This window comes from Balaenoptera borealis (assembly GCF_965194805.1).
Source record: "Balaenoptera borealis genome assembly, chromosome: 16".
Lineage (NCBI taxonomy): Eukaryota > Metazoa > Chordata > Mammalia > Artiodactyla > Balaenopteridae > Balaenoptera > Balaenoptera borealis.
The window spans coordinates 57,507,266-57,521,474 of NC_138872.1; the positions used below are offsets into that span (position 1 = coordinate 57,507,266).

Sequence of the window (14,209 nt, forward strand, 5' to 3'; positions counted from 1 at the left end):
TATTTAGCCCCGGGCTCTAGGGCTTAAGAAGCCTCAAGGGAAAGACCACTAGCAGCTACTGGCCGCCAGGAAGGCCCATATAAAGCTCGGTGAGGAGCCTGAACTTGATCCCAAGGGAGGGGCCGGGGAAGGCCCATCTGTGTGACAAGGGTAGGTCTGTCTAGCTCCCGGGCAGGGAGTGACTGGAGGACCAGCAAGAAACAAGTTCGGCAGACATTTGGGTGAGGCGAAGGCGGCCTAGGTGGCCCTGAATCACTTCCTCTCCGAGGGCTGCTTCCCTCTCCTGCCCAGACAGGGCCAACTCAGCCAGGCCTCCAAGCTCCCTTCCACATCTGCCCGCACCCACTCCCCCCCCCCCCCGCAGAACTCATCCCGCCCCCTTCACCCTGGCTTCCACCAAACCCTCCCTCCCTCGAGCCGCACAGCACCGCATCTGTTTGGGGTTCAATGCCCACTCCGGCCTCTCCCTAATCAGGTTCGATGGGCTGGCTATAATTTTTCCTAATGCACTCTGAAAATCTGTATATTTTTACAATAAAGATGTTCACCTCTGCACACCCAAAGCCATTATCTACCTCCCGAGGGAAACGCTGGCCGAGGAAGACCTCCGCAGCCTCTTGTGCCCCCTGCATCTCCCTGCTGCACTCCTGGAAACCGAGAACCTGGGCTGCCTCCCCTCCCGCTTCCCAACTTCCCTCCATCTGGACCGCCCTTGGTCAGACTGTTCCTGCTCACACAGTAAAAATTTAAATGCAGCAACAGGGCGTTTATCCACAGCTGACCACGTAAGTGGCATTTTCTGTTGTCACGAAGCCACATCCCACTGCTGAGCTTGCCTACGCACGAGGATGATGATTAAGGAAGAAGGGCTGATCCCATTTTCTTATTCATCCCCCAAAAAACCAGACTGCCAAGTAGAATGACTGTCAGCCTCCTTTGGGGAGACGCCCTTACCTGCTGGCTTCAAGGAGTATCTCCCTGGCAGCCAGATTCCCATTAACACATAACGCAGAGCCTCACGCAAAACAGACTTTACTGAGAGAGGGGCTGGTGGGAGGAGACCTGCAGTCAGGAATCCGGATTCTGTGCCCAGCGCTGTTGCCAACACCGTCCATCCTCCCAGAGCCTCGTCCATCCTCCCAGAGCCTCCGTCCATCCTCCCAGAGCCTCTGGAGTTTCTGTAACTTGGGACTCTGTGCTTGAGTGGGGAAGGGTCCCTTCCAGCTCTGACAGACTGAGAAAGATGTGGTCACCAGGAAGGACAGAGCAAGAGCCATTTACAAAGGAGTCTACACAGAGAGAGAGCCCGAAGTTTAGCTCAGAAGAGCAGATCCAACTCCCAGCCCGCTGGCGGGCTGGCGGGTCACACGGAGCCCCAACCATGTGCCAAGGTAAGGACAAGGCAGTGGAGACGCCTGGGGGAGCAGGTGGAGGGAAGGCGCAGGCTCTCAACCTCCGGGAGCCTGCACGGGTCTCGGGAAGTGGCTCTGGAAGCGTGGTCTGTACCCAACAGACGGGTATCCAGGGGCCACCTGGGGACCATCCAAGGCTGGAGGGGAAAAGGCCACCGCGGGGCAGCAGAAGGCAGAGGCAGGAGGACCCTTCGAGGGGCACGACAGGCCAGGAAAAAGGATCAACTTCCTTAACTACGATGTTTCACTGCATACTGGTAACCAACACACTTACTTGCCTATTTAAAAACTCCAGTGGTCATTTTGTGATGTATGAAAATATCAAATCACTGTGTTGTGCACAGGGAACTAACATAGTGTTGTAGGTCAGTTATACTTTAAACACACACACACACACACACACACAACAATAACTCCACCAGTCCTCAGCAAAATAGTTCTGGCCTTCCACCCCCTTGCAGAAATTCACAGATTTAAGACACTGGATTAGGCCATCGTTGTCTTTCAAGGGCTCGCCTCCCTGCACTGACACCTGGACACTTGACTACATATAGGCCACGTATTTCAAGACGCATTTCCCAGCTACTGCTATACACAACTAAAGCCAGACCAAACCATAGCAAAGAAAATCCTAAGGATCTGTTTAGGTTTGCAATGTCGGCAGCGAAGTGCAAACAGAGCTGGCTCTGGTGAGAACTTCAGTTATGAAATAAAAAAAAAAAAGAAAATCCTAAGCAGTCCTTCACACCAGTTTTCCAGAAAACCCCACCAAAGGTGTATTTCCCCTTCAACTTCTGACTTTACCAGGCTGTCAGGAAGCAAACCACCTGCTCTTTTCTAGATGGATCCAGAGAAAGGTCTGGTCTTAAACAAAGACCCTCCCCTCTCCACACTCCCCTCTCCCACCGCCGTCCCCACTCCCACCCACCACCTCAGTGACGGGGCCGCTGAGCCAGGATCACTCAACCTGAAGACGGACAGAAAGGACCAGACTTCGAAGAGAGTTAGGATTCGCCTCTGAGCACGTCGCTGCCAGGTGGAGGACTCTGGGCTCCCAGACACCCAGCTGTGACACCTCCCGCTGCAAAGGTACCAACCTCCCCCCACTCCCCGCCCCTCCCAGCCCCCTGAACAACCAGCTGAGAACCAGAAAGAAAAGCCTCTCTGCCCAGGGCCGAGGAGAGACACAAGGGGGCCGCCTGGGCGGGAATTCCTCCCGGGAAAACACGCAGGGTCCGTGTCACTACCCAGAGGGCCAGATCTGGGGATTTTGAGCCTTCCTCCAGGGATGAGGGGCTGTGGGCTGGGGAAGACCACCCGACCCAGTCCCGGGTGGGGCTCGGACAGACCCTCCACTCAGCCACTAGTGGGCGCCTCTCCTTTGTCAATGCTTTTAATGCGTTTCAGATGGTGAGAGGCTGTGCTGGTGGCCGAGAGCACTGCACACCCCTTCCTTCAGGAGACACTTGAAAGGGACCACACTCCCCCCTTGAAGCCCCATCTCAAGCGGTAGAATGTCCTCTCCAGTTTGGTCCTGCCTCCGACCCCAGAGTCTCCCCCAAGCCCTGGGGAAGGGGCGCCTCTGGCCTCTCCTAGGAGCTGATGATGTGGCCGGACCAGGTCTCGTGCTTGGTGCCCGGCGCCAGGTGGGTGATGACCACCTCCACGGCCTGCAGCTTCTCGTTCTTGGGCGGGATGGAGCACATCTTATAGGTGACCTCATCGCCTTCCACGGGGACGTACTCCCCCTCCACGCTGTGGGGCGGGGAGAGAGCACTCAGGGCCGGCACTCAGAGAAGCCAGGACACCAGCCCTCGCAGAGGAACTGCCCCCCTGCCCTGCCACCAGGGGGCATCACCATGGCCCTCTGGTCGTGGCTGAGAAGCCCCAGACCCAATCAGCTCCTTCCCTGGGACCTCGGTTGCTGAGACAGAGATGGAGCCCCACCCCCTGGGGGTGCTCACATTGCACGTTAAACGAGGGCACCGTGGGCCTGATGGAGGGAAGAGCGGGGAAAGGCAGTCTGAGCCCGAGTTGGGGGATGGCCCGGGTGAGGGTTTCCTGAGCAGCACCCCGACCCCCTGCCCCATCCAGGAGTCCCAGAAACCAGGCTACCCCTCTGCTGTTCAACTCCTCAGAACCCCAGTGAGCTTTCCAGAAAGTCCTTTTCCCTTACTTTCTATGGGACATGAGTCACCATCTCACCCGTGATAGGGAGGTGCCCGGCTTGATGCCCCCTTGATGAAACCCCAGGAGGAAAATCCCCTTCAGATCCTGAGCACCAAGACCAGCCAGCTCCCCCGGAACTGGTTTGCCTTGACTGAAGAATAACATCGCAGATGGTGCTGCCCTCTTTGATTTGGCCACCAGGAAGCTCAGGAATAAACGTGTAGCCCACTTCTAGCAGTGGAACTAGGCATCAGAGTATCCCCATCTTTCTTATCTGCCCCCCAACCCCATGCTTTCCTTTCTAATTTTTTTGGTGCACTGTGTGTATCCTTGTCAACCACTACAAATCCTTTCTGGAGACAGGCAATGTGGAAATACATGTCTACATCCACGTATGATTCATACACACGTGAAAGGCATTGCTCTAGTGTCATCCTCAGGTCCACGCTGTACCGGGGGTCTATTGAAGACCCGGCGTGTAAGAATGTTGGGGGAGGGTCAGAAGGGATAACTCTCCCATCCCAGCAGACATGTGCAACAGGATCCTAATTTCAAAAACATGGTTTCTATGTATCGTCAGGTCTGCTGTGTGGGGTAACGACTCTGCCTGCCACAGACGGAAAGTTGTGGGGCTGCAGCCAAGGTCAAGGGTTGGGGTGCGGGTCAGGGTGCCAATCAGGTCCCCACAGATCTGCAGGCTGCTTAGAAGACCAGAAGTGAAGCACAGGCTGCTGGACGCCTTCCAGCCCCAAGGCCAAGGACGTGTGGGCTCCACCCTGGGTCCCCCCCACCGCCCGCCCCAGGGTTTCCAGACACTCAGGCAGGAAGGATGTCAGTGAGCAAGTGGCAGGAGAAAGGGTCCAGCCCCAAACTTCCTTCCTGGAGCAGAGCGCAGGCGGCCCCCCACCTCGCCAGGCTGCTTCCCCCGAGGAAGTGCAGGAACCCAGCCGCCAGGCGAAACACAGCTCCCCAGACTCACAGGGACGCCCCTCCCCATCCACCAGACCCACACGGGCACTCAGACCCACCCCAAGCGGTTCTCAACTCACACACGCGCACACGCGGTCGCCTGCAGCCTCTGACACACTGCCACCACCACCACGGGCTAACGACCCCACCGCTGAACACTGCTGCACACAGATCACAAGCAGAGTCACACACGCCTGGCTGCACAACCATCATCATGGCCGGCGCCCAGCAGAGTCACACGCTCTCCCTGCCTCCTCGGGGCCATGGCAGCACCCACCCCAGACCCAGCCCACCCAGACCGGCCGCTGACTCACTCGGAGATGTGCAGGAAGATGTCAGGGCCGCCGTCGGCCGGGGTAATGAAGCCGTGGCCCTTGGACCGACAGAAGCATTTGCAGACTCCTTTGTAGACAGGGCCCTGTGAAGCCCGCACCGTCCTGCCAGAGAGAGGGGAAAGCGTGAGGGGCCCCCACCAGCCCTCCAGAACAGCCCCCAGCTTCCCGGGCACACCCAGCTTATCCCAGTCCCCACCCACGCTGTGCCCCAGGGAGTGCTGGCCAGGGCCACCACGTACAGCTGTGCAGGTTGTGCACTGCACGACTCTGGGAGCCATTCACAGAGACCCTGGTGACAGTGACTCTCTGAATGACGCTGCAGAGTTTTCTCAGGCCTCAGTGTCCCCCTCTAAAAGCTCTCTGAGCAGCCCTCCCCACGAAGGCTATTAGCAGCAGCAGTTAGCAGCAGCCTCCACTCGTTGGCCTGAGCTCTGCATCTCCCAGGCACCGTGTGGGTCCCCTGCGGCACCGCGGCCACCCTGCTACTGTCCCTCTTTTGCAGCCGATGAAGTCAAGGGCTCACGGGGGAAGAGGCCTGTGTGTCGTTAAAGCCTGATGACTTAAGACCCCAGCGATTTCCCACCCCTGGCCATCCCCAATCCTTGCCCCCAGCTCGTGACAGCCTCAAGTGGGCCTGGAGCAGCGCCGTACAGAGTTTACGAGGCGCCTGCCCAGTTTCTCACCATCAGCCCTTTCCCACCCCCGAGTCTCCCATCTGACCGACAGGGATATGAGGCTCTCTGGACCCCGCAGGCGACCTGTCTCAGGAAGCCTGACACTCACGCTGAGAAGGTCCTTGTCCGGCGAGTGGGCAGTGGGCTCGGGACCACGTTGCCCCGAAGCGGGGACGGTGAGCGATCTCGGGCCTCTTGGGTATCCAGCAGCCCGGCCGAGGACTGGTGGGTGGGGTGCTGCGATGGGGGAGGAGGCTCAGATGACATGGCGGACCTGGAGAGGGACAGGGGCGCTCAGGGGCTCACGCCTTGCGAGGAGGGGCCCCCCAGCTGCCTCCCCACCCCAGCGTCTGCCATCTGAGACTCATTCTTCTGACTGTGGAATGCAGGCTCCAGGCTCACTCAGCGTGGAGGTCACCTGCTCCAGAGACACGCCCAGCTCACGCCAGCCGGGGCAGGCGCCTGGTCTGGGCTCCTGCAGCTGCCGTGGGCCTCCCGCTATCACTGCTCTGTACGGAAATGCCAGGTCACATCACTGACAAGGACACCATTGGCCCCCTCTATGTTCCCAGTGCCCAGCACAGACCCTGGCACACGCCGGGCCAGGCGTGGTAAATCCTTGTGAAAGGAAGGAAAGGAGGGAGGGCGGGAGCAGGCCGGCAGGCAGGCAGGCAGGCAGGGCGGGCGGGGATGCTTCAATGCCAACCACCTAGATGAGGACTCCAGCCACTCATCAAACATTTCCTGGCCCCGGCTAAGTGCCGGACACTGTGGGGAAGGCAGAGGCAAAAAAGGGACCAACACTCAAGTGTTCCTCCAGGAAACTCCGGGACACAAACCAAAGAAGGCTCAGACCCCAAGTCAGGCCTGCATCCAGGAGAGGGAGGCCCGGCAGGTAAGTGCGTGGGACCCTGAGCGGCAGGGGCATTTCAAAGGCAGCGTCTCCACCAGGCCCCTTACTCAGATCCAGGCCTTAAAGTTAATTTCCACACAGCCCGAGTCTCCGATTGCTGCTAAGAAATCGAATTCCCTCCATGACCCCTAACATGCATCAGAGGCCGGGGGCAGACCCAGGTGGAGATGGACGGAACAGACTCCATAGTCCCTGCCTCGCTCTGGCAACCGCGTCAAGAGCAGCACGTGCCCGCTGTACCCAACACACTGGCGGCCTTGCCTCGAGGCCACGAGGAAAGAGCAAAGCCCAGGAGCCAAAGGACCTTGGCTGAGTCCTTTCCCCTCTCTGGGATCAATATTCCCATCTGCACAGTGGGGCAGCTGGGTGGGCGTCACTCAGCACGTGCTCAGGGAGGGGGATGGGGACCCAAGGTGGAGGAGAGCCGGCCCTGTGGCCCCAGGACGGGGGAGGAGCCTGACTCAGGCATCACCCCCGTTCACAGGGCAGCCCTGCTGGGTTCTGTGTGGCTCACACGGGGTTTTCAAATTTAAAATATGAGCTAACTTTTACACATCCCAGGAGTTTGCCCCCAAATCTAGGTTTCCAACTAGTTTGAAAAAATTAGCACCTCTGACAGCCTGGAGCCTCCAGCCCACCACCCTGCCCCTGCGACCCTGGTCTATAGTAATTACCCCTGGTCTATAGTAATTACGCAGCCCCAGGGCACCAGTTTTCAAACTGCATCCTCCAGGGAAAGGGCCACCTCCTCCCCCCAGAGGAGGAAACCTCTCCCTCCACATTGTCCCCACAGTCCCCCGCAGTCCCTCACCCTCCCCTTTCAGGACTCCCTCCCTCTGGCTGGGAGGGGAGAGGGCCAGCTGGCTTCCCAGGGGAAGTGACATAGCTACCTCCTGACCCTTTTCTCAGCTGCAGCCGCAGCCACCCCAGAAAGGCCCCGGCTCCTTGGCCGGGGGTCAGGGCTCCAGCATGACCCACCAGTACAGGTCATAGAGTCCTAGAATGTTCAATGCCTGGGGTTCTGGGAAGGGGGCTGGCCCAGAGAATGGAAAGCCCCACCCAGGACAGCAGGTGGGACCACTGCATCCTGGTGACACCAGGGTGAGGCGGGGAAGTGCCCTCCCCCGCACCCACAATCTCCCTCTTTCCCCTGGTGTCAGGCACATCTGACTTCAAATCCCACCCTGCCGGCTGTGTGATCTTGGGCAAGTTACTTAACCTCTCTGGACCTTGGTTTCTGCATGAGGAAAATGGGGATTTTAATAGTTCTGACTTCACACCATTGTCATGAAGTTGAAATGAAATAATACACGTTAGGCACTCTGCATACTCTCCGCCCAGAACAAGGGAGCATTAAGTGTCAGCTACGATTGTTGTTATAACTGTCATCATAAAGTCATTCAACAAATACGTGCCCGGTGTCAGGCCCTGTTCATGGCACTAGAGACACGGGGCTGAATTTGGAGCCAGAGAAGAAACAGATCAATAAATATATAAACAAAATCATTACAGGTGGTTCCCTGGTGGCCTAGTGGTTAGGATTCCAGGCTTTCATTGCCATGGCCCAGGTTCAATCCCTGGTAGGGGAACTGAGATCCCACAAGCCGTGTGGTGTGGCCAAAAAATAAATAATCATTACAGACTGCTGAAAGGGCTGATAAGAAAATACATAGAGGGACATAAAAAGCAGCAGGGTTGGGGTGCCACTCTAATGAGGGTGCAGGCTGGGTCCCAGACAGTAAGAAAGAGTGGACCATTTACAAAACAGAGGGAGGCTCTTCCAGGTGTGGGAAAACAGCCTGTGCAAAGGCCCTGAGGTTGGCAAGGGCAGGTGTGATGGAAGGCCAGCAAGGAGACTAGGGGTGGGGGGGCACTGGGGGAGGAGGGGTGAGAGGTGAGAGACACGGTGGGTAGGAGGGCATCACCATCATCCCCATGTGTCTTCATTCTTCACACCCATGTCTGTCTGACTGTCCCCATGTCCCCTGCCAGGCCTACCTCCCCCTGGGTTAATGAAGCAGGCCCAAACTGGGGCCCCCCTTCTCTCTCCACCCCAGCTCCCTTGACTCCACTAGTATACCCAGTCCTGCAGAGATGCTGATGGAAGGAAGCCCACCGTCTTGAGCGGGGAGCAACCTGAAGGCAGCATGGAGTCCCCCCACGTCCTAGGGCCCTGCACTGGGGCTGGGACAGAGCAGGGTCTTAAGCAGCATTAGGACCCGAAGCCCCTGCTGGAGTTCATGTGTACTTGTGTGCTCGGTGCCTTGCACAGTCGAGCAGCAGCAGAGGGCTCCACGCATGCGCACCTGGCAGTGGGAGAAACTGAGGCATGGGGGGCACCAGAGCCTCCCGGAGCGGGGACGGGAAGGGAAGTGCCGGCCTGGGAGACGCAGGAGCCTTAACCACCACCCTGCCCGCCTCCCCTGGATCATCCAAGCTGAAAGCAGCTGGGGCAGCTGGAGCAGGCCTGGACAAGAGCCAGCCCGCCCCCAGGGGCCTGCGTGGGGAGGGGGAGCGGCATGGGGGAGGGGGCAGGGAGAAGGAGTGAATGGCCTCTGTGTGGGGAGGCCTGGGTTAAAGTCCAGCTGTAAGGAAAACAGCTGGGGGAGGGGGGAGCCAGTAGCCCAGGAGCCAGCTCTGAGGCCCGCTGCTGCCCCCCAACACACAGATGGGGGGTGTGCAGCAGTTGGTGCTTCCAACCAGCAACTGCTCTCCCAGCAACACCAGGGGAGCCTTGGAGCTGACCCTGGAGGAGGCAGGGCCCACCCGCTGCCACTAGCCCCCTTCCCGGACCCCCTCAACTCCCTACAGCTGCAGGGCATTTGCAAACAGGCAACTGAGGCTCAGGCTGCTAGGAGGCTCTAGGCCAGACCTGGGATGGGCCTCAGGCCTGCAGCAAACTCAGACGGAATGTCATGCCCAAGGCATGCCACAGCTGCTGAGCTGTGTGCACACACCTGTGTGTGTGCATGTGCGTATATGCGTATGGCTGTGTGTGCACAGGATTGTATGGGCGTGTTTGGCTCTGTTCACGTGTGTGGTGTGTGTGCGCACATGTGTGTGTCTGAAGCCAGGTGCACACGTGGATGCACACCTGTCACTGCCTGTGTGTGCACACCAGTGGACGGGGCGAGGCCACCCCACCCCCGGCACCAGCAGGGCCTTTACCCTGGGAAAGGGCAGGAAGGGGGCCTCAGCCCAAAATAGCCTGGGAATTTTCCACAGGCCCTGCACGTCCTCCTGGAAGGTTCAGAGAGTTCAGCTGGGCACCAGGCTCTGGTCTTCCTGACCCCTCTTCCACCCACCCACATATCAAGGGACTGGAGACCCAATCCTGCAGAGCCCCTGCTAACCCCCTCCTCTCCTGCCCTCTCGGCCTCAAACCCCACCAATCGTCTGTCTTGAGCCAAGTAGCCAGTTGCTGACTCCAGGGAGGGGATCCTTGGCAGTGCTATCAGTCATTTACACTTCAGTGAGAAGGAGTTTGCAGTTCGTTCCACAAGGCTCCATTCTTGGTAGCCTTCAGACCCTTGAGGGCAGGGAGATGGAGGGGAAAGAGCTGAGTTCAAGTTGGGAGCTTCATTCTCAGCATGGTTCTCAGCAAAGCCAGATCTCTCCAAGCCTACTCTGAAAAATGGGGTGCCGAGCCTTCCATGGGTTTCTGGATGGGGGAGGCCAGGGCTGGACACCATGTTCAGACACCTCCCAGCCCCAGGGCCAGGCCACTGCTGGCAGGTGGGGATGACTACTAGCCCGCATGAAGGGAACAGGACAGGACACTGGAGAACCAACCGACTCGTAGATTCTGAAGATGGGGGTAGAGTCCCAGATTCTGCATTTCTAAGGAGTTCCCCCTAGCAAGGTAGATGCTGGTCAACCCACACAGAGTAGTACACACAAAAGAGTAGTGCGGGTTACCGGGTTATCGGCCTTGCGCACCTCTCAACCAGCATAAGAGGGTGGAAGGGAAATTTTTTTTGGGGGGGGGGGCTCTAGGTGAGTCACAAAGTCACCTTAGTACACCCAGGTTCCTCGTCTGTAAGCTGACGCAGTAGAGACGCCTCCCTTCCCTTCTCGGCCTCCAGCCCAGCTAAGCCCCAGCCCCGCAGAACCAAGGGCACGTGGACCGAGGGGCCGGGTGAGTCAGCAGAGGCTGGACAGTGGGGTCCCAGGAAGCAGGGGAGGCCCATGAGGAGCCCGAGGCGGGCTTGGGCCACATTCCCCTCCATTGTTCGCGGGAGAGTGGGGCTCTGGCGAGGCAGAGGGGGAATAGAGCGAGGATAGAGGGGAGGGGGAAAGGGAGGGGGCGGGGACTCAAGGGGCGGGGATTCAGAGAGGGCCGAGGCCAAGGGGTGGGGCGGGGAGTCAGGGGGGAGGGAGCGGAGTGGGGGGAAGTGGGGAATCGAGTGGAGGGGGCGCGAGGGCGGGGCGGCCTGGCAGGAGCCTGCAGCGCCAGCAGCAGGGAGAAATACAAACTCGGCGCGGAGGGTGCAGCCCGCGATGCCCGCGTCCGGGGAGGGGGGGAGGGGGGGCGGCAAGCCCAGCCGGGAACTGCTCGGCCGCCCCAGAGTGCTGCGAAGAGGCCGGAAACCCGAGGGCCAGCTACCGGGAAGCAAAGGCGCCCCTCCAGCACTACCCCCGTTAGCGCTCCCGAACCGGCCCGCCCCACCCAGGACCCTGCGCCCGCCGGCTCCCAGCCTGGGCAGCCCTCCTGGGAGGAGCCCAAGCCCTTGTTCGTAACTAGGGGCCGACTCCGCACCGCATCACCCCCGCTTCCAGCCTTCCTGTATTCCATCCTCGCCTCCATTCTCCCAGGGCTTCGGTCAGACCTGAGTCTCAGGCCTAACTCTGCACTCCACTCCCTCTGTGACCCCTGGCAAGCGACCTCACCGCTCTCTGCCTCAGTTTCGCCATCTGTCAAATGGGACAGTCCTGGTGCAGCCTCCCAGCCCGGCAGACGTCGTGCGGAGGATGTTGTGCAGGGGGTGCCTGATACAAAGGCCCGGAAACAATGGTGGAGCCGCTAAAGGTAGAACTGTCAGGCCTGGGGCCATCTAGAATAATCCCTCCCATTCCTGTCCCTGCTGATGGGACACAAACCAAATGCCCTGACTTTGCCACTCGGTGAGACAAAGACCCACCCTCGTCCCCGCCCAGGACCCAGAGCCCGGCGCTGGGCCTGGCTCAGCTCATTGCGAGCATCTACTCCGGGCTGGGCTGGGCGGCGCTACAGGCCCCAGTTCCTGCTCTGCTGGGGCTCCTGCGCCAGCTGGGGGCGGGGGTGGGGGGAGGGAGTGACAAACACGGCAGCTTTGAGAACCGCGGTCATCAAGTCCGCCCGGGGAAGGCGAGCACAGAGGGGGCTTGGAGGAGGCCCCTGGCCCCGAGGCGGCGGCGGCTGCTTGGAGTCCTAAAGGCGGAGTGGGGAAGTTTTTCCTGGGACCTGCAGGGTCAAAGGCCCAGGGGGAGGGAGGACGGGCGGCAGAAAGAGGCTGGGAGGGTCTCGGGGGAAGATAATAGAAAGCTCTGTTGAAAAGTTTGAGACTTGACCGACAATGGGGGCATCAGCGGACGATTTTAGGCCGGGGGTTGATCTGAACCTGTTTTTACAAGTTCTCCCTGGGTTCAGGGTGGCGAACGCATTGGAGGGGCAAGACTCCTCCAATGAGGGAGTGAAGAGACCAAGAAATATGCAAAAAGCCAGTAAAAAATGTTAACAGTAGCTAACGTTCCTCCCCGCACTGGGTCAGCCATCTCCTTTTATTCTCACTCACCCCGTTATGATAGGAAAAGTTACATCCCCAGTCTACGGATGGGGAGACGGAGGCTCAGAGAAGCCTCCTATTTTGCAGTGAGATACCCCCGCCTGTGGGAACGGAGATCGTGCCTGGAGGGGCTGATCTCCTGTCCCCCACCCCCAATACACACATCCACTCCAACCCCAGATAAGCTGTGGGGACCAGGGGCTTCCTTGTTAGAAATCAATACAAAACAAAAAACCGTTGCATTTCCGGCCTGCAAACTTGGGCTGCCAGTGAGGCTGTCGCGGAGGGAGTCTGTGGGCGCGGGAGAAGTTTCTCGGCAAGGCCTCGGGGGCCCCCCATCCAGACGCAAACACACCGGGCGAGCGCCAGGCGGCTCCTCCTCCCCAGACGCGGCCAATCGCCCGGCGCCAGGATACCCCCAGCCCACCTCCCCGCCAAGCCCGGCCGAGGTCCCACCACTGAGCCCACAGCTGGCGCGACCAGGCCTGGCTGGCGGCTGCCTCCACCTCCCCGAGCGGCGCCCCCCACCCCCGCCGCGCCTCGCCCCAGCGCACCGCGAGTCACCCCATCCTGCCCCAGCCCACAGGCGAAAGCAGGGGGAGGGTGGTAAGGCGGCGGGGAGGGCGGGCGGGGGCGAGACGAGGAGGAGGCGAGGTTTTTTTCCGCCCGAAGAAAACAGGTGGCCAGGCGGGAAATGCAACCCGACGTCCGCCCCACATCCCTCCAGCTGCTGCCACACCCACCATTCTCCCGAGGGAGATGAGTAACCCGCGTTTCCCCGAATAGGGCAAGGCGGCCCGGTCATTTCCTAGGGGCCTAGAGAGACCCAGCCCGGGGCCCTCTGCCGGCGAGCTGGAAGACCCTGCAGAGGCGGGGGTGAAAGGGGGCAGCGGCGGCAGAAGAGGCCGAGGTCCCATCCCGGTAGTTCCTGGGCCGCCCTCGGGGCGGGGACACCCCACCACACCCCTCCTGGGGTCCCCGGAGAAGCTCCCTACCTGGCGATCCACTCCGCTCAGCCAGCTGCTCTGCTCGAACTGCGGGAACAGAGCTGGGGAGGGGGCGTGGTTCTCGGGGCGGGCTCGCCGCGCCCCCGCCCCTGACCCCGCCCCCAGGGGCTCTCAGCCAATGGGACTGCGGTCTGGAGCAGGGGCGGGGCGGGCGGGAGCACAGCCCCGGCGGGATCTTTGTGTCCTCGCGCGCGACTGGCGGGATCGCCGGGCGCGTGGCCTTGGGAGTACGCGGTCTCGCGCCTGTGCCACACCTCGGCCAGAAAACTCCCCTGAAAAGGGAGAGAGTCTGGTCTTCGCGCCCGAGCAGGTCCCTCCCCTAGCCAACGGCGTCGGGTCAGGTCCCCCACCTGACCTTAGCTCCAGAATCCGGACGGCCCCGGGGCACCTCCTTTTTAGCGCGAAGAAAGAGATCTAGGAATGACAAGAAGGAATGAAGAGAGCGGCCGAAGGGAGGAAAAGAAAACCAAAAAAATGCAAAGAAAGAAATAACAAAAAAACGAGGGAAATCTGTTGATTTCGTTCTTTTTGTTTGTTTTGCTCTTAATTTCCACTCCCTCCTTGAGTCCTCTGTGTCTGCAGGTAAATGACCCTACTCTCATCTTTTTTTTTTAATTAATTTTTATTGGCGTATAGTTGCTTTACAATGTTGTGTTAGTTTCTACTGTCCAGGAAAGCGAATCAGCTATACGTATACATATATCCCCTCTTTTTTGGATTTCCTTCCCATTTAGGTCACCACAGAGCATTGAGTAGAGTTCCCTGTGCTATGCAATAGGTTCTCATTAGTTATCTATTTTATACATAGTATCAATAGTGTATATATGTCAGTCCCAATCTCCCAATTCATCCCACCCACCCCCTTTTTTCTTTTTTTTTTAAATTAATTTCGTACTCTCATAGGAGAGGAAAGTGAGGCACGAGAGGTGACCCACCCCCTCACACACAGCAAGTTGGGAGCAGCC

At 59.3% G+C, this 14,209-nt stretch overlaps 1 protein-coding gene across 2 annotated transcripts; it reads right to left on the bottom strand.

The window, feature by feature from the left end:
- Positions 1-2,789: 2,789 nt before the first annotated feature.
- Positions 2,790-13,342, bottom strand: CARHSP1 (calcium regulated heat stable protein 1). Of its 2 annotated transcripts, none has more exons than XM_082359944.1 (4): positions 13,233-13,342; positions 5,669-5,833; positions 4,865-4,987; positions 2,790-3,167 (listed from the first exon to the last, which is right to left on the bottom strand). In XM_082359944.1, the coding sequence occupies exons 2-4, from the start codon at positions 5,824-5,826 to the stop codon at positions 3,005-3,007; spliced, it is 444 nt and encodes a 147-aa protein (XP_082216070.1). In that variant the 5' UTR covers positions 5,827-5,833; positions 13,233-13,342; the 3' UTR covers positions 2,790-3,004. The 2 variants fall into 2 exon arrangements, with proteins under 2 accessions (XP_082216070.1, XP_082216071.1); XM_082359945.1 differs by lacking the exon at positions 13,233-13,342 and adding an exon at positions 11,363-11,488.
- Positions 13,343-14,209: the final 867 nt, after the last annotated feature.